The sequence below is a fragment of the Poecilia formosa genome, unplaced genomic scaffold, assembly GCF_000485575.1.
Source record: "Poecilia formosa unplaced genomic scaffold, Poecilia_formosa-5.1.2 Scaffold235, whole genome shotgun sequence".
NCBI classification, from domain to species: Eukaryota; Metazoa; Chordata; class Actinopteri; order Cyprinodontiformes; family Poeciliidae; genus Poecilia; species Poecilia formosa.
Window position 1 is genome coordinate 328,058 of NW_006800174.1, and position 20,184 is coordinate 348,241.

General features: G+C 37.6%; 1 protein-coding gene across 1 annotated transcript in view; it reads left to right on the forward strand.

The window, feature by feature from the left end:
* The first annotated feature begins 2,423 nt into the window (after window positions 1-2,423).
* LOC103149766 (collagen alpha-1(XIV) chain-like) overlaps window positions 2,424-20,184 on the forward strand; it is a 60,538-nt gene continuing 42,777 nt past the window's right edge. The window contains exons 1-3 of the mRNA XM_007569073.2: window positions 2,424-2,570; window positions 4,250-4,364; window positions 13,345-13,461. Of these exons, the coding sequence (XP_007569135.1) occupies window positions 4,283-4,364; window positions 13,345-13,461 (199 nt within the window). The 5' untranslated portion in view covers window positions 2,424-2,570; window positions 4,250-4,282. The remainder of the gene's footprint in view (window positions 2,571-4,249; window positions 4,365-13,344; window positions 13,462-20,184) is intronic.

Here is a 20,184-nt window from a genome sequence, read left to right on the forward strand (position 1 = left end):
AATGGGTCCATGAACAAAGTGAACTAAAAACTTTTTCTGCAAGGAAGACATTCTGTTAAAAATTACTTCTCAAAATTTGACTATTTAAACAATAGACAAACTAAGAATTGGGTTAATTGACAACGTGAGATGTTTTTATTATGATTAATTTATTGATTGATTGATTGATTGATTTTGTTAGCCATTGTGTCCTAATTCTGCTTATTGCAATATGGGAAGAAGATAATAAAGTTTAACATTTCATTTTGATTTAGTAATTTTAATTCTCTTTCTTTCATGACCCTTCTATATTTCGCAGAAGCTTGAGGCAAACCTAAAAACAATCAAATGTCAAAGCGTCTCCGTACTATAGAGGAAGTATGATTTACAACAAGCACCTGCCCACGAAGAGAAAGGTGCATCAACTGGAGCCCCTGAAGAGTCTTACAGCATGCAAAGTCAGGAGGGTCACAGAAATACATATTATACCTGCAGCCGCTCAACCCGCCTGCCACTCAAACGCATTTTTCTGCAGCCGCACCTTGCATTAAACAGAGGAAAAGGAATGAGTAGCTGGAGGGGTGGATGGCGAATGAAGCGGGAAACACCCATCAGCCCGCTGCAAGTCTCAACTGAGCGGGCTGAAGTTAAGCTGCCCGAAAAGAGGCACGGTAAGATAATTGGGATTTTCAAATTCCCCTTTCAAATTAAAAGAGAAGTTTGGAAAATTATTTGCACAAAAATCAACGGTAGGAAAATGTACTTTTGCTTGGGAGCTGGGGGGGGCAATCTGACAGACTTTCGTGCATTCATAGAGAGATGCAACAGGCTGCTTGAAAGTGTATTTTAGAAACTATTCACTAAAAAAAAAAACTATTATAAAGTTGATACTTAACATCTCTTAATACTGTTAGTTTGGTATATTTCAAAATAAAAGTTCTCAACAATGTTGATTGTAACAGATTGTTCCATTGATTCCTGGACCAATCTCAACTTCTTTACAATAAATATAAGCTTGTTTTTAATACCTCCGTAGAAATCCAGCAACATAAAGTTTGATAAAATAATTGTTTGTTTTGTTTCCTGTTTGTTTGTTTTACTGTACATTCTTCTCTTGAGTTTGGGATACGATGCCAATATGCTGGGACATCGTCCTATGGCAGGGGTGACCAGCTCCAGGCATCGTGAGCTCCTTTTTAGATCTGTCTCTACTTCCACACACCTGAGTCAAATAATGAGGTAATTAGCAGGACTCTGGAGAACTTGACTGCACCTAGGAGGTGATTAAGCTATTTCATTGAAGTGTGTTGGATCTAAGAGTTGCAGGTCATTTGCACTCGAGGACCAGGATTATCCACCCCTGCCCTATAGTAAACTTCTTGCCCACATGCAAGCACACAGACATACGCAAATCTTACTTTTTTGGTTTCAGCACAAACTGGCCCAGTTCGTCGTGGGTGCACACGCGGTGTTCCTGTCTTTTTTTAAAACTTGCCTGGACGTCCATAAAATATATACTGCACAGCTTCTTCAACTTCTTATCACCGGAACATGAGCACAATAACCACCATCTGAAGTGAATTGTGGCATTGGCCAATAGCTTTTTTAAAAACACAATGGAGCTGGGCAAACTAAAAGAAAACTCCAACTCATGGTGGACTCCTGTCTATTAATGAGTCAGTATTAATGGATTCCCTTTCACCTTCAGATATTCTGGGGAATACAACTTATTTGCAGAAAATTTGCCAATTAGATTATTTTCCTTGCAGTATATCTCAAACATGTGAAAGAAAATGCAGTCTGGAAAGCTGAAATACCTAGGCGTATTGGTACTTGACATTCTATTGGCTGGCATTTCCAAAGCTAGCCAATAGCAGCCATTGTGGAGTGGCATCTATTTTGCTTGGGGTTGATTGGCTGTACCCCAAAGTCAAGTCAAACTTTATGAAGGTGCAATTTATTGTGAAGACACAAAACAGCCACATATTAGTTATAGGCAGTTTGGAGTGTTTTAGAGAGGGACTTCACAAATATTAGCTATTTTCATGTGCAGCTATGGTTCCTTACTTCCAGGGTCCACTGCATTCCCTTCGGGGAGCCACCTTGTGTAGTGTTTGTACTACATATGATGTGTGATTTTCTGTCAGTTAAAATATTTATGTCTGTCAAGGAGAACTGATTTTTAAAGTTAATAACAGTGAATTTTCATACTACAAATCAGACAATGAAACCTGTGGCTTCGAGGTGTATTAACAAGAGTAAACCTAACATAAAACAAATCTGTATGGATTTTAGTTCTGTGCCGCAGTGGCAGAAGGAGGCGTTCAAACATATATTGAGACGCCAATGAATAAGGTCAATAGAGGTCTATGGATAATAAATATTCATTTCGGCACCCTTGGTAACTACGTATTTTATTTTGAAATTCCCCACCGGTAGTCTTGTGTCTCATTGAGTGTAACTTGACTCCAGGTCGTTCAGCCGAGAGTTGTTGAACGGACCGAGTCGGGGAGTCTGTGTGGGACCAACGATCCTGTGACTGAGGTGTCCGGAGGGAAACGGCAGGACCTGGAAACATATGATCTGAGAAGGTAACGCTGCTCTGCATTCACGCTGCACAGACCTAAAAAAAAAAAAAAAGCTCGCTCTTTGAACAACCTTTATATTCCACCTCAGCGCGTCTCAGTTGGGCTGCTGATGGCGAGACGTGCAGATCTCACCTGCGCTCAAATCAATTAAGGACAACTTCCGTTGCTTTTCTTCACCTGAAACAAAACAACAGCGAGTCTGAAGGCGAGTTAATATGTTAGCTCATCTAGAGGATCAACTTGTTTTCTCTGTAAGAAAAATAATAAATGCTCATTGATCTTTTAGATACGATGCCAACTATGTCTGATGCCAAAACGAAAGTTAAGACTGAGCTGAGAATGTAAACGTTTATTGCCATGAGGAATTTACTTTAAGTTTTTTTTCTTTTCTTTTGTTTTGCTTCTTTTTCTTTTCAGTTAAGTTGTTGTCAGTTGTAAAGGTATTTTAATTATAATTCTGCATTTCCAGTTGCTTGTTTTTAATGTTCATGCAGACAAAAGACAGGATATTCTAAATCAAGTTGGTGCCCTCAGGTTTTACTTGCAGAGGATATCTAGTTTTCCCTCTGTATTGTTAGTGAAAACGCAGCTCTTACAGGTGACAGCTGTGTCTGCTGCTGCACCTCTATCCCCCTGGAGTAACATGTTTTCATGCTTGATGCAGCTTGAAAGACTCGCATGAAGCTCATTCCATTGCCAGCTCTCCTAACCCTCCTCAGCTCATATCAAAGATTTCCTTTACAAAAAAAAAAACTAATAATGATTGGAGGAAAACCTCTGTTAAGATCACAGGACCTGGTGAAATTCTAAAGCTTGCATGCATTTTCTGTGGTTCTTGCAGCTACATTTCATCACATTTCAATTCCAAACCAGTTGCTAACTTCTTACTGGACTTGATTAAAATTTCTGCTTGGCACAAATACAGTTAATTCTACAGAGAAGACTATAAATGGTTTAAATTTTAATAATATTTTTATGCCAAAATGGCTTGCCCAGTTAATTTGAGATATGTTGATTCATTAAATGTTGACTATCTTTTAGTTTAGTTCTGTGATATTGAGAGGATGTTTGCAACGGCTGCATGTGTTACCAGGTAAAGTGAGTAATAAGTTCTTATTTGATCTATGCCAAAGTATTTATAGCCCTTGATCTTTTTCCCATTTGGTCATGTTAAGACCACACTTTGAGAAAACACACTTTAATTCACAGTTGTGCACTTTTCTAATACAATACATTTCAATAAAAGCGAGTTTTAAATTTTGATCCAAGTTTCTCGTTATGCATAATGAATTGTGAAAAAAGTTATTTGGTTATGGATACTTTTGGAAAATTCTTGAATTGGAAGAGTAGGTACAATTCATTAGTCTTCCTGCTAGCTTTTAAAAATTTTGTCAAGTGTTCTGATTTTTTTTCCCTCAGTTATTTATGGTTGCTATTAAGGAATAGATGATCTACTAATTTGCACTGCATGTAAAAGACTTGCCACAGACTGATTCACTGCTAAACAGATTAAAGAACATAACATTTCTCAGAATCTATAATGAAATGCTCAATGGAGGCTAAGTGGAAAACTGAAGTCTGTCACCTCCTTCTGTTTCTGATCATTTTTTGTAATTCTATCCTTCCTTCCTTCCTGCCTCCTTTGTTCCTTCCCTTCTTCTTCCTATTCCGCTTAAACTCAGGTGTTTTGTGTCCTCTGGTCACCTGGAATCAGGATGCAGTTCTCAGTCAGACTGAGCTTCTTCCTGCTGGGCTTTGTTTTCTTCGCAGTGTTGCCTCACACAGCAAAAGGCCAAGGTAAGTACCTCTGCCTCAGTACTCATAAGTGTCACCAAAGACAAAATGACTTACAGCAAAGGACCAAACATAACTGAGGTGGGCTTTTAATAATAAGGACAGGCAGTATAATTGGAAGGGCAATAAACTTTAGAAGATAGTGAAAACGTGGCAGGGCTTTGAAAAACAGAGCTTTATGTGTTGATTTAAAACCTGGCCACAGGTTTGAGGGGTTCTCCAGCAATTTGATTGGAAATAGGATGGAAGTAGGCAACAGTGGCAAGACATGCCTACTAGATAAGGCCCACTTACTTTAGATTTGAATTTCAAAGAAAAAACTACAATGAAAAGCAAAATTAACAATGTGATAACGATGCTTAATTATTACATTTGGAAACTCTGAGTTTGGTCTTTTGCTTTTACCATTTCACTTTTAAAGTTTGTATTTCTTTTTACTGTTTCCTTCTCATGTGCTCTGATCTTCCTGTGCCTTTTAAAGGGAAAAGCCATGATGATAAAGTCATAAAACAAGTTGTTCCAGCTGTTAAAAAGATGATAGAAGTGGATTCTTTTGCTTCCATAACTCTTTAACTCTACTTTTTGAACCTGCTGATTTGTGTGCACGTGGTGTATAAGCTGCACTCTGGCTACAGATTTTGAAAATGTGGAAATGATGCAAATGTGGAATCTCTTGATATTTAAAAGCCTAAAATGAAGCGTCTTTTCTGTTTTATTGGTTTTCATTCACAGATCTTTGTATAAAACAAGTAAACTTCTAATTTAAGTTTACACTTTCACTGTCTTCAGCTCATTTAACATTGAAGCAATTAAATAGACTTACTCGTTGCCTGATTAGTCTAAAATGAGTTTCCTCATCATCATTATCATAATGACCTATTATACACATCAACTTTTTAAGAGGTTTTTGTTCACCGAATGAAAATGATTGATTTGTGTTCCTATTTAATTAGTTCTGCTTGTTTTCCAACATTATCCAAACATTAGAGCTGGAATAAAGTTTTCAGTTTTAATTTGTTGGATTTCAAGTGTTGTGTGAGGCACTAAAAACATTTTCCCTTGAATCAGTGCAAGGATTTCATTACAGCGAGACACCTCCCTTGTTGGAGCGCTCCCAAAGGGTTTTGGAATTGGTGAACCTAAAACAGGACTGCACTGAAACCGATTTCACGTTGACGCCAGCTCCTTAACCACACTAAGATTACATATGCTGACGCTTTACCACGTCATAAAACAAAATCGGAGGACCAAAGGTCAGTATGAGATATATTTAGTTGAAAGAGATTTATGTTATAGTAATTTCTTAAGGTATTTCATACAAAAGAAAGGGGACTGGGATTACCACAGCTCCGTTTCAGACGGTGTTGGGCAGTTACGGTGTCTGTCTGACGTGTTGATTGGTTGTGAGCAAACCATGTTCCTACTGCCACATTTTGTGTGCAGGATCTTTTCCAAGCTTCTTTTGCAGAATTTTTGCACAGCCATATAACAGCCTCCACAAATATTGCCAGCCCAGTGAAAAATGTATATAACAGCCTTAAAAATAAATTGTTGTTCCACGATGTTGGTTGAGGCTTGACAAACTTAGGGCTTTGACCAGTTGTAATCTAAGGCTTTTTCAGCATTTATCTGACATATGAGAAAGTTTGTGGTCATAGTAACTTTATTATCACCATTTCAAATTGAAGTTATTTTGTTTTTTAGTTCATCATATGCTAAGTGGTTCGTAACAAAATGGCATCAGTTATCAGAGACCTATTCCAAGATTAAAAATCTTTGGATAGAAGATGGAAATCTCAAATGCACTATATTACCACAAGTATTTGTTCGTCTGGCTTCAAGCAGATGGGAACTTAAATAACATCCCATAACTAATCCAAATAATTCAGTTATAACAGGTTAAGCTTTTCTTGAAAGGCTTTCCATGTGGTTTAGGAGTATGTTTGTCGGAATTTCTTCCAGAAGAAAGATAAAAAAAAAGTGAGGACAGACAATGGTGTTGGACAAAAAGACTTGACTCATAGTCCCAGCTTTAACTCAACCAAAATGTGTTCTGTCAGGTCTCTGTGCATCTCAGTCACATTCTTCCACACCACATTTGCTCCTTCTTGTCTTCATGGACTGTACAATGTGCACTGGTGCTAAGTCATGTTGGGAACAGAGAGTGAATATCTCTGTAAAGTTCTCACTAAGTTGGGAACATCAACCTGGAACTGAAATGTCACGGTATGCCGATTTAAGAGTTCCTTTCAACAGAACTCCAGAAAACAAAACAAAACAAAAAAAACATCCCCACACCTTCATCCCTCTGCACCCAACTTTATACTTGACACTCTGCAGACAGGCACTGGAATGCTATTCTCCGGGCAATTCTCAAACTCTTGAATACCAGACAGGGAGGCTTTATTTGTCACTCCAGAGAACACATCTCTGCAGTACTAGAGTCCAGTCTAGTGTGCTTTGCTCCACTGCGTCTGACACTGTGCATTCCACTTGGTGATGTAAGGCTTGGAGGCAGATATTAGGCCATAGTAACCCATTCCACAAACTCTTTTCTTTACCTGTGTGATGGCCATATGAGGTTTGTAGGTCTGTGGCCATGTCAATCCGCTATTCACCTCAGGGTTGGAGTGCCGGACTGGAATGGGTTGCAGACGCAGTTGTTTGTGGAAGATGTCTGTGTGCCTAGGTGCTTGGTCTTAAGCACGTGTGGCAGTAGAAGTGGTTGGAACAACTTCACAATTCACTATGCTGGATGGGTGAGCAAATATTTGAAGCAATATAGTATGGATAAAGACACAAAAACAACTATGTAAAACGGTTGCCATAATACAAATAAAGTCATGGATTTATCATAATTTCCTGACTGATGAAGATTTGCACATTTCCGCCTTACAGGAGATGCACGTTCTCTAATCCAGTGTTTTTCAACCTTTTTTGAGCCAAGGTACATTGTTTTAATTGAAAAAATCACAAGGCACACCACCAACCAAAAATGTAAACAAAAACGCTCTGTAGCGCCTATATTACATATATAGTCATTCTTATCAAAGTGTCTTGAATAGGAATCCAATAAACACAAAAAATTATTTTTATCATATTTTACATTTCTTATTTCAAATTGCACTTAACATGTCCACTTCAAAGATACACCTGAACAACCACAACACTGTTGTGTGTGATGCATGAACGTAGCAACATTCATGCATCACTAATTCTCTTGTTTTAATGTAAAATGCTCTGTACCTACTGCCATCTAGTGGTAAGAAAATTACATTACGCTGCTAGTCACTGCTACAGCAAAGACACTCAAAGATGGCATTATTTGCAGATAATTAATTTTCAAAAAATATTTTAAGACCAATTACCATATTTTTCGGACTATGAGAGCACCATACTATAAACCGTACCTTCAAATTTTTTGGACAACCCCCCGGAAACTAACATATATCAGCCGCACCGGGCTACAGGCTGCTGGTATCTCTGCCGCTCTCGGTTTCCTATAAGGACCCAGCAGAGGGCAGCAGAGGGCTGCGTCCTAATAGCTGCTGGATATATTAAGGACGCAGTTCTCTGTCTCCAAATCCGGTTTTGTTCACGCCGAGTTTACGTGCAGAAGTTTTATTTGCCTCCTGTGCTGCCAGATCGATACTCCTCAACTTAGAAGCTGCATCATATATGAGTTTGAAAACATTTCTCCATCATGCCTGCTGCTAGCATGTGCTTGTTCTAAATGAAAATTGGCGCGTTCTTCTTTGATTTCCAATTTTGACTTCCAATGATTCACTTCCTGCTAAAGAGCCCCCTGGTGGTTGAAGAAAAATCTACAGAAAAGCCGCATGCTCAAAGAGTAGGAAAAAAGTAGCAGCTTATAGTCCGGAAAATACGGTAGGTGAAATTGCATAATTTCCACGGCACACCTGACGATCACTCACGGTAAACTAGTGTGCCGCGGCACAGTGGATGAAAAACACTGCTCTAATTGTTCCCAATGTTCAGGAGTGGTTATGAAAAAGGGTTGCTGGCTCACATCATGCTCATATACCCATGAAGCTATTGATTGCTTTGTGACTTTTGCTTAAAACTATAACGTTTTTTTCTCTCCATACTGAAAAGCTTTCAGTTGTTCGATGTTTGACTTTAATGATGGAAAAAAATCTAAATTTCTCAAGAAATGTCACTCATGGTCTTTTAACCATGAATATAGAGTCCGCTTTAGCCATGTTTTAAAGAAAACGAGCTAAAACCTTCATGTTTACTTTGCATTTGCATAAGATAAAACAAAAGGTGAAAGTTGTTGCCGTTTAGGAGAATTTATAACCGTTTATTGACTTGGTAGAATAAACAGAAGCTAATTCTTCCAGCTCTGACCATTGGTATGTTCAAATAACGTTTGCAATGGTCAGTCTGGACAGATAATTGGCTTGGCAAAACTTTGCAACAGACAAAGTCTTGCACAGCATGGACAGTTGCTAGGATTTGCTCTGAATATGAGAGAACCGAAAGCAGCCACAGCATTCCTCAGTTAGAGGCGTTGTGTGCTAGCCCCGGCTACAGCGGCGACCCGGGAGGAGCTGAAGACTTACGAGTGGCTAAGACCAACCTTTCCTGTGGAACCTTTGTTTTCAAATGGGTCAGGCAGGGTGAGAAGCCTTTGTAGCAGAACAGACTTCCCATTTTGAAGCTTACTGATTGATAAAATGAAATAGAAAACACCTGGCTTAATTATTCTATGAATTTAAAGTCGGGTATTGTGGATGGGGTTATTGGGTTTATCCAATTTCCCTACGTTTCAGTAAGTTAGGGTTGTCATTAAGTAATTACTTAGTCTGTCTTAAATCACTTTCCACACCTGACAGAAAATCCCAATTTCAGAGGTTAAAGGTGGAATTTCAGTGGCTCAGTGAAGGATTTACAGAGACTTCTCATGTTTGCCATCCCCCCACGGAGAAAGACTAGATGAAGTATCTTCAGGTAAAACCACCTAGAGGGAAACAGGCAGGGGGATGTGATCAAATGCCAGCAGTGTACTGTGTTACCATTTTAGGTCACATGTACGAGTTATTAACATATTAATTTGATCAGAACTTTGGGAAAATATTCTGAATTAGAACATTTTAAGCACTTTATTTAAAACTATTCCAAATCGCACAAAATATTTGGGTAAATACACTCCCTTCTTTATCTTTGCTCTGCTTTTTAAAGCCGTTTTGTCCTCCTGATTCAATGTTGACGGGTGTGGATTGAAAAGGCATATTTGTAATTAATCTGCTCTCTGTTGATTTATTGATGCTGAAATCCACACTGTAGCCTCTCTGAGAAATCTCAGTGGTTGCAATAGGAATATAGATCACAGGGTCTTTTCTGAAACACGCTCACGTCAGAGGTCCCTTGCTTATAGATGAGTTTTCCTGTTTTCTGTACTCGGCTCACTGCTGTTCTCTCCCCTGACACCACAGCCCACCGCCGTCTACTCTAACACTTCATTTAAAATGCAGTCAAATCCGTGCACTTTCGACTTTCTGCAGAACTGGCATCGAGTGTGACGGACACTCGGCCCCTGCTGTTTACATGAGATCTTCGATGAAAAATTGATGAGAATTAAGTTCCTATCTCTGCTGGCAAGGCCTTTTGTCTCTCTTTACTGGGCTATTTGCACACCATTCAATACTTTTCTATGTGTGTGAGAATCCAATCTCACAGAAAAGATCCCAAGGTTTTTCTGAGTGTGTGTTTGTGTGTATTTATATATATACGCGCATGCGTGTGTGTGTGTGTAAAATGCTGCAAAGGAACCGGCAGATTTTTCAAGAGGCAGGGGGGTTTTTGAAAGCAGCCACCAAAGGTTTCATTTTTTTGTGTGAGCATCAGAATACATGTGCTTACAGCTGTGGACAAACATGCATAATTTATGAACATACATGCAGATACGAAGGCACAGTACACAGTTGAGCGACACTGCAAACAGCGAGGTATGAAATCTGCATCTTGAATCATTTGGGATTTCAGCAGCTTTCTTCAGACGAGAGAGCTAAGCCCTGGGCTGAAATCTCATGCAGCCCTCATTCTCATCCCCAGGTTGGTGAGATAATTGGTACTGTATTTTTATTTATTTATTTTTTACCTGAGTTTGCATATAAATATATATTTGCCTGAATGCACGGGCTTTTCATTTTCTCCACCGGAGTGAGAATTATCCTTCCTGTGCTGAACTCAAGTTTCTTTACATACCTACATAAGTGGTTTCTGTTACTGATCTCTGGCATAAAAGAGGTGGCTCACTCAAAATGCTGCAGGGGTTTGTGGATAATATCAATGTTTCTCAGCCCAGTGTTGTAAAGAAAGACATAGGAAAATGCAGAAAAAAATTAAAATACAACACCAAAGGCTCTTCAAATTGACACATAAGAACAGGGAAGAAAAATTGACTTTTTTGTTCATGCTTTTATCTTCAATGTTAAGATCATTAAAAGGTTTTCTATACTGAGGGACTTAAGGCTATCATGTTTAGCCAGGTATCATTTTTTAAGAGGTTTCTAGGACTTATTTCAACACCAGCCCTTGATGTACTGCTCAAAATTTAGTGTCTTTCAAAAGTATTAATTTCCATAAACATAGACCGCATTAAAGTTGTAAAACTCAAGAAATTTTATTCCAATTCTATGTGGTAGACCAACAAAAGTACCAGCTCCTCTAAGCCGTATGTCTGTAATACCAAAATGGAGCAAAAAAATCTATATTTTTTTCCTGTTTAGTCACAATTCAGAGCTGACTGGCAGTGCTTGAAGAAATGGAGTGCTATTCTATACCCCATTTGATCAGTCTTTTGTATAATAAAAAGCATATTTAACTTCTGGAAATGCCTGAAAAAAGGGTTTTTTGGTTTTAAAATCTCAACCTTTTAAAATACAGCACACCTTTTAAAAACTGGAAACTGATCGATTTCTATTTTTATGCCTTGTTTGAAGGTAACACGTGTGTATATTGTTCCAAACAGATATTCAACACCAAAAAATATTTATAATAGAGCATTTTTCAATTCCCATTTGGTTATTTTGAGTGAGCCATTTTTTAAAAACCTCTTGTGTATTTCGCTTCAGAGCATCAAAGCTTCATGAGGCATCAGTCATTGTGTAGGTATTTAAAGAAGTTGGCAGCCGCAGACTGTTCACCTCATAATGAAGGCACAAACACAGAAACTAGTTTGTGGGTTTCATATCTTATTTTCCACCCCCTGGGTTTTCTGTTTGTTTTTTTTTTCTATGTAGTCAATTAAAGTTAACTGGGGAATGTACTGCGTCTAGATATATTTTTAGTATGTGGGATTTGGCTTTGCTGGTGTGTAAATGATAGGGTGGTTGTTGACCTGGTTATGTGGTTCCTTCCATCGTTTTTCTTTACAATAGCCATATTCCATAGTTTTAACCTGTGTCCTTTAAGAAAACTTAACAACACTATTCAGAAAACCGCAGTGAAAAGTGAATATACGCTCAAATACTTGCATAAAAATTCCGCTTACAGTGTTGTTGACTTTTCTGTAGGTCACTAACAGGTGGAGGCAATTGTAAAGTGTGTTGGGTTTTGTGGAGTTCGTTTGATCACATTATTATGTGATTTACATCTAAATTATCCTGGCGAGGACAGGAGAGGAATAGCACCGACATGCTATTCCAGAGCCTTTCCCTTTGGTACCTTTTTGTTTTTGTTTTTTTTTTGTTGTTTTTTTTTGTTGTTTTTTTTTCTCCCCTATTGGTTAAAATAAAGTCACATTCTCTCCTTTTCACTGTCTTCCCCTCATTTCTAATTGATTTCAAAGCAAACCGACATCCTGAGATTAGTAAAGCAAGGGATCAGTCAAATATGAAGAATGGCAGAGCAGACGGATGAAACGCTAAGAGAGCAAAAATGAATAAAAGGGTTTGGGTGAAAAGTGGGGGATAGAGGCATCTAGACAGCTGAAAGGGCCAGCAACTAATCAGGACGAGAGGCAGGAACGATGCTTTGATATATACGGTAAGATGAGCACGACCAAGACCTGTCATCCCCCACAGAGACGAGCACAATTCAGGAAGACAAGGAAGAGGAGGAGAGTGGGACTTTGGGGCTTTTTAATGTGACATCTGTTCTATCTAATCTCTCTGATGTGTATCCTCCACATGGATGAGATACAGTATATCCTGTTTTTTTCCCCTGTTTCTTGACAGTTAAAAACAGAGTGATTGTCTCAATGGCACCAGAACTCTGGAGGGAGTTCAGTTTCATTTACCTCTTTCACAGTTGTGGTTTGCGCTTGGTGTCACTGTGCGTAAGTGAAAGTTAATGGAGAGCACATCCTGTAGCACATCCATTCTAATGTCTGGCAGGGCCATGCAAAAGTATTCACACCCATTGTTGCTTTTCAGATTGAGGGCAGCGCTAGAAGAAAATCAATTAAAGGCTGCCAGAGCCTTGGGAATGGGCTAGAAATTGACTTTCCAGCAGAAAACAACCACATACCTTTAAGTTCACAGACATTCTCTCTCCATTTAATCTTAGCCTGTATTATTTTGCAAAGAAAAATGGGCAAAGATCTCTGCAATTGTGCATTTACTCTCTACATATGCAAAGCTGTTAGAGAAATAACCCAAAATACTAAAAGATTTATAATTTCCTTCCACTTCTCAATTATGTAGAACTTGATCTTTGCTTAACATTAAACATTAAATTTCAATTTCTAAGAAAACTTTTGCAAGACACTGTTTGAGAGCTGGGAATGATTTTTTAAAACTCATAAGCAGAAAAGTTGGACTCCCCCCAGTGTGAAGGTTCAGACATTAATGACAACTGAAGTTTTCCAGTATTTGCCAAAATATTGGAAATTACCATGCATTCTCTGATGCATGAGAATGTTTTATTGTAATTTACCTTTGATGCATATGCTTACAAGATGTGTCAGACTGTACAGACCTGTTAATATGGTTTATTTCCCATTGTCTGTAACCAGTTTCATCACCACGGAGATTTCGTGTAAAAGTCCTGGGACAGGACAAGCTTGAGGTGTCATGGAAGGAGCCGAAAGGAGATTTTGAAGGATACAAGGTTATTTACGTCACACGTCCAGGTAAGGTTGAACTTTGGGGTTCAATTTTGTTTTCATTTTGAAAAATGTGTGTGTTGGCAAAATATGTTCACAAGCATGTACTTATAAAGAAAAGTACTTCATAGATAATAAACCTAACCTTAAATTTACAATTTCTTTTTCCCTAACATAATATGTATTTTATTATTAGTTTATTCAATTAATGTTTAAGAGAAATATGCTGTGTCCATGAAAGAGAACTTAAAAAACCCAGCAACAGTTTTTCTCCATTAAAAAAACCTTCCAGTTTCAACTTGATCAGTTCAAAGAAATATGAAAAAGAATTTTTCAAGAATATTATTTTCTTGTCCAATCCTGCCCTGTTGTTCACACTGTTAACCTCGCTTCATGCCCAGTAGCTCAGCAATGATTTCACTGTGACAGCTTGATTGGCTAATGCTTTGCTTAAGGGCCCCTCCACTGTAATTTCTGCATAAAAAAAATATCAGAAAATGAATTTAAAAAGTACAATACATGCAAGTTATACAGGGATCATTTGTTTTATGAAGACACAAGAATGTAAATAGTTTGTTTTTTCTATGAAAAAAGTTTCTTTTCCTGGTGTTTAAAAATGTTCTGCAAATGGGAGCGCAACAGTAAAACTCCTTTCCCTGAGGGAGAACTAGTCAACATTTTCATGTCATTTTTGCTTATGTTTGAGTTCATAGCTCGTCGTGCAGAAAAAAGTTACACACAACCGCAGACAGGTTGGGATATAATTGATACTCTGATTATGCTGGTGCACACAGTAAACACCTGTGACCGACTTCAGTGAAAATGCACTAATGTAGCTTTTAAGCCGTTTTTCTACTTTGTGAAATACTCAACAATTAAAGCTCCCAGTGAAGATCTGTTCTGCTGAAGTCTAGAGAGACTTCAGTCAAGGTGGGAAAAGTTAAACTACAGTAAAATCTAATGCAATAATTATAACCGCTAATGTGATTAGTTTTAATAAGTATCAAGAAACAAAAAAAACATACATTTCTAAAGATACTGAAAATGACAATATAATAAAATCCAACAAAACATAAAATAAGGACAATTTGTCCAGCCACCATAATTTGAGCAGTTTCATGAGATTTGGAAAAGATTGCAACCAATAGTGTTGACTTGATTCGCATCATTTTATGTCACTGAAACATATTTACCATCTTAACAGTACTACATTTAGGTTTTGTACATTAACATATTGATCGATTAGACTGTGGTTGTTTAAGTTAACTAAAAATTAACAATATTTCACAAAGCTTTCCGGAATTGTGTTCGTATTGAAACAGGTGTCATCTTTGAAACAAGATTGCTGATTTGAAAATGTATTATCATGATAGTCAAAACGGAGAAACACAAGATAATCTTTTTAAACCTTGATAGATTACATAATCAAAAACGTATATTTTCTGCTCATTTCGTTAATTTGTTTTTAAATTGACTTTGCAAGACAACAAATATACAAATGTTCTGTTGCAACATTCATTAATTAGCCATACTCATTCTATTTATCAGGATCAATAACAAAATTCAATGGGAAATCTGTGCTCTGTATGTTTTAGATGTTTTCTAAAACATACAGAGCCTTGCAATTCACATTGCAAGGCTTGACTTGTCTGCTTGCCAAGCTCTGCAGCTGTCTTATAATGTCTCATCTTTTTTTATTCTCATTATTCATGAACCTAGAGCCTAGTTTGGCCCATTTGGTAAGGATTTGTATTAAGCTCTAAACATTGGGAGATTTATTTTATGCAGTATGTGTTTTAAGAGACAAGTTCCTTGTAGAAGCAGTCTTTTCAGGCCAGTTTCTAGGACAAATACTGCAGACCTGACTCCACTTCTGTACTTTTTTTTAATCAGTTGATACAAGTTGATAAGCAGTTAAGTAAAATACGGCGCATTTCACAAGGGTTAATAGAGATGGTACTTTCAGGGTAATGTGTGGTGTTAGTTTTCCACCTTACTAATATTTACACATAGGCCAGCATGTTTAGTTTTGCTCTTGACTAAATAAGTAATCAAAGACTTTTTTTTTGCTTTAGATTGCATCTTTCTTTCAGATGCATTCTGTGTGTTTTCATTCTTTATGTGAGAAAAAGCAAACCTAAGTTGTACCCTAAAAAACAAATATGCAATATTAATTTGACTTACTGTTAGCAGTAGAAACTGAAGAGGGAGGAACATGTGATTAAATATTGAACCTTTTAAAAAATAGCCTTTTTTTAATGCATGTTCCCTTGATTTGTGTCACCGTCTTCGTTATTTATTTCTTTTCCTCGCTGCCGGTGCCAAACCTTCTTGATTGGTTGGTGAAGTGTGGAGATGAGTTCAGCTTGCAGTGATGTGTTGTGTCTGCGCTTCTGCTTCATGCTTTTCAAGTGATGCTAATAAAAAACTGTTTCTAGACTGCTTTGAACAGAACTGAACACACAGAAGGCGCTTTTCCACTGGCAAGTTGCACACTAACCGGTTAATGTGCGGCTCGATTTTACCCCAGGTAGAGAACTTTTCCATTATACGCTCTGTTCCTTGGTATTGTGGGCAGGCTGTGAGCGCGCAGCAGCTGTGGTCAACTCTCTGCTGATGTTTGCAGCAACATTCAGCAATGGAGAACCTTGAGGTTATAGTTCTAATGGACTCAATCCCAGATAATTAATTTTGTCTTATATAAACTAATTGCTGGCCCAAGCATAACGATACAGACTCGGATGAGTTTATGTCCCTATACATATAAATATAATTATATTCTTTCACTTTATTTTTTTTTTTAAGTGTGGAACTTTTTGGATTTAGGCAATGAAAGCAGCAAAAAGATGTCAAACAAATGACCATGCCTGGACTTTATCTATTTATTTATTTTTTAAATCCAAAGGAAAATCACAGGAAAATTTGCATCACAAGCTAATATTATGTAGCTCCATTATTTCACACTGTCGGCACAAAACTGCAGCCCCATCAGAAAGATGACCACCTACCAAAATCTGAGAACAGCCTGGTGGAGCCGCGCAGGATTTGCTACTGGAAAATGAATCCGGCCGGGGCGGACCAAGACCGTACCGGTTAGAGGCGGTCTAGTGGAAAAGCGTCTAGAGTGCATCTCTTAGGTGTTTTTAATTGGACATTTCAAGGGGGAATGTACTAAACACATCCATAAATAAAATAATGTCTGTGGAATGGTAAGAAATGCTTATGCAAACTGAGTAATTTAATAATTGGATGTGAAAATAGATACTACTTGCACAATGACAGTTCAGTATTTCCTTGGTTTTGAAGCCTTACTTTGATTACCCCTGACATACTTTTTGTTCTTCTAAATGGCTCAAGCTTTGCATCAACAATGAAACGTTTCTGTAGGAGATATTTGGTTTGTCACTGTGGATATCTGGAGATTTCAATAATGCTTGAAGTTGTCAAGGTTCTTTTTCTTGGTCAAGACCCCCATGTTATGTGGTGATGGAAAACCAAATTGACTACCTGCAATATTACGTCCAGCAGTTTCAAGGTTTTGGTGGATATGATGCTCCAAACCAGTTTAATTTCATCAGTTTGGTTCATGTAGTAGAAACTTCAAGTTCTAACCTGAATGCTATAAAAAAATAATTGTGCACTAGATCTGTGGCAGGAAATTAACTAACAAAATGTTCTGGCAGAATTATGCCAAAATGTAATTAATATCAACAAATTTCCTGTGGTTAAGGTACAACTTCCTAAATGATATTTAACCAATGTTTATGGGGTACTGGAGGCAGTCCTATGTGACCTGCTTTTTTAGGGTGCATGTCATGCTCTGTGTTTAGTTTCGCCTGCGGCAGAGTAAACCTGCAGCTTCTGGTATTGCTTGGCCCGTCTGCTTGATGACATCAATGGAGAAACTGTCAGATAAGGTGCAGTAAGCCCAGGCAGCTGTCCCCAGAGACCGCAGGGAAGAGTCGGTCAAATGGCAGGAGCAACACCGGCGTGTAAAATGATGGAGACGGAGGGGGAGAAGAAGCTCAGAGCTGTAGAAACATTGAGTCAAAATGGAGATGAACGAAACAAAAAAAGGAACATGTTTTATTTCTGTGTTGCCTACATGTTTAGAACATTCTTTCTGGTTGTTAAATTGAAGCCTTGCTTCAGTGTTTGTTTAAAACAAACCTCAGCCACTGTGACTTTGCATGCATTTTTTTGCTTTGTTTTTGTTTTTAATAGCCCTTAATTGTAGAAATGTATCACTCGGAATTTGGCAGACAATTTCCAATCTCTGTGTTTTGTAAAATATTCACCTGCCAGTATTAATTTCAGCCGATTCAAATCTCCTATAATTCAAAAAGATATGACAGATTTAAAAAAAAAATTAATGTTTTACTGGTGTCAATATTAATTATGACTATTATGTCATTACTTATATTACAGGTAGAGATGACATCAAACCACTTTGTGAGAAAACTTAATGGATTTTTTTTTTTTTTTTTTACAATTATTCTAAAACGAGGATAAAATGTGACAAGAAAGCAGTTTATATTCTAGATAGATCTCAGGATGTTATAACTTCACATATTAGTGACGTTGGTGTTGCTGACATTATTAAAAAGCTGTCTCCAGGTGCACATTGTTTTGTGCAGTTATTTTGTCTTCTGTGTTTTGTACTCCTCTCCATGTTTACGTCACCTTGCTTTCTGATTGGCTACACGTCACATTCAATAGGTTGCCATGTTGTTTGTCCTGTGGGAATACATCACATGTGGCGATATCCAACTCATTGAATGCTCTAAATAATAGAGTGGAGCAGTCCCAACGTCCTTCCAAGTTGACCACATCCCTTTTAACACAACACACCTCACACAGCAGGAGTATCTCATAGGATTATCTGTGGAGTCATCACAGTAATCAGTGTATCCTTAAGATTGTTCAAAAGGGAAAATCGGGAAGAAAATCGGCATAATTATCTTCCTTTGTGAACCGGGCTTACCTCTGAGATGTTTAAGTTGGCTGCCTTTATTCCATTAGCAAGCAAAGTCTCAAAGTTTCAACGGATAAAAAAGAGCAACTTATTTCTATTCCCAGCCTTCCTGTCATCAACTGAAGACTCTGCACTTTCTTGCAGCCAGAAGAAATGACATGCATGATTATATTATTCCTATTAAATAGCTAATATTGTCTTAAAGTATGCTTTTACTAGCTTTGCAATAATTGTCATGGCAAACAACAGTGAAGGGCCTGAATTACTGTATATGATGCGTCATTTTGCAATGGAAGCAGGTTTGTGTATGTTGATGTTATAGACTTATATTTTTACCTCTGGAATGTCAGGCTAAAGTTATTATCATTTTATTAAAATGTTCCAGTTTGAAGAAAACTTATTTTTAACCTTTTTTAAAGTTTAAGCATATACCTTCTCTTCAAAAAATGCTGAAGCAAGTTGGTTTCTGCTGTCAGTCATTTTACTGGAGCAGCAGCTGGAAATTAGATTTATGGAAACATTGGCTTTGATAGCTGTCAGTTTGAGAAGATCTATCGATCCCACCTGGAACATTTAGTCGTATGGCAACTGAATCAAGCAGCAGGCTAAATGACTAGCTGAATTTAATCACATGGAAAGCTGAGGAACAATAGGCACTTTTCTTTCATCACAAACTCAACTAATCAGCTTTGTTTGTCCTGAACTTTTCAGTTAATATGTTTTAGATATCATCTCTTTAAGTCAGGAGGAAGGACCATTTGCTACAGTCAGTTTGCTGACTTGCAACTTCCATACCAGCAATAGCAATTTTGCAGGCTTAGATGTATATTACATATTTCTTTTACTTGATCTTTATTTGCAGTTCTTATTGCTTGGGTATTGGTTTATGCGTTTCTCTGCTTGTTCATGTTACTATCTGCTGTACTGTTTGTACTGTTCTCTCAAATAAACTAACTGGAGAGAAATATTTTTTCTTTACTAGGTGATGGATTCAAATTATTTAGGAATGCAAAAGAATATGAAGAGAGTTTGTAGAATGTGCATCATGGTTACTTGAGAAACATCCGCAATCTAGAGTAGCATCTTTTAATCAAACAGACCTAACTGGCCAAATAAGATCTAGCGAACCTTACCAATTACTTATCACAAAGTAATTGGTAAAATTAATGTAACCATTTATGTGACAGATTAGTTTTAGGGTAAAAGGAAACTCCTGTCTGAGCAACATGACAGGATTACACAACCCGTTTAAAACATGCGCCGTAGTTTCTTCGGCTTTAATCTTGCCACTTTGAGTATGTAGACAAACAAAGACTGCAGACAGAGCTGATTAGGGGGGTGTTTGCAGTGTTATGCAAGTCGACCCTTCACTTGGACAAGTTCAAAGTTAAATTCACACATTTGAGAACTCAGATTTTCTCATTCATTGGTTTGGCTCCATCTGTTGCTTGTACAGGTCTAGGGACAGAAAAAAGGGCAGCTAACATTTCTGCAGACCCCACACATTCTGAACATAAACTAACTTTTACTTTCAGGTCAAATTAAAACTACAGGCATTTGCAAAAACTAGCTGCCACCGAGGTAATTTCTTCCCCAAAGTTGTGTCTGTGATCATAATGAGCTATTTACAGTCCGAGTAATCAGCTACTGTTAAACATGACAAGCATATTTTGACCTAGAATATTGAATATTGAATATAGAATATAAATAAATGTACACAGTGTTTTTCAGTTTTTTTAATATTCTCTAAAATTTGTTTAATGTCTGTTCACTGT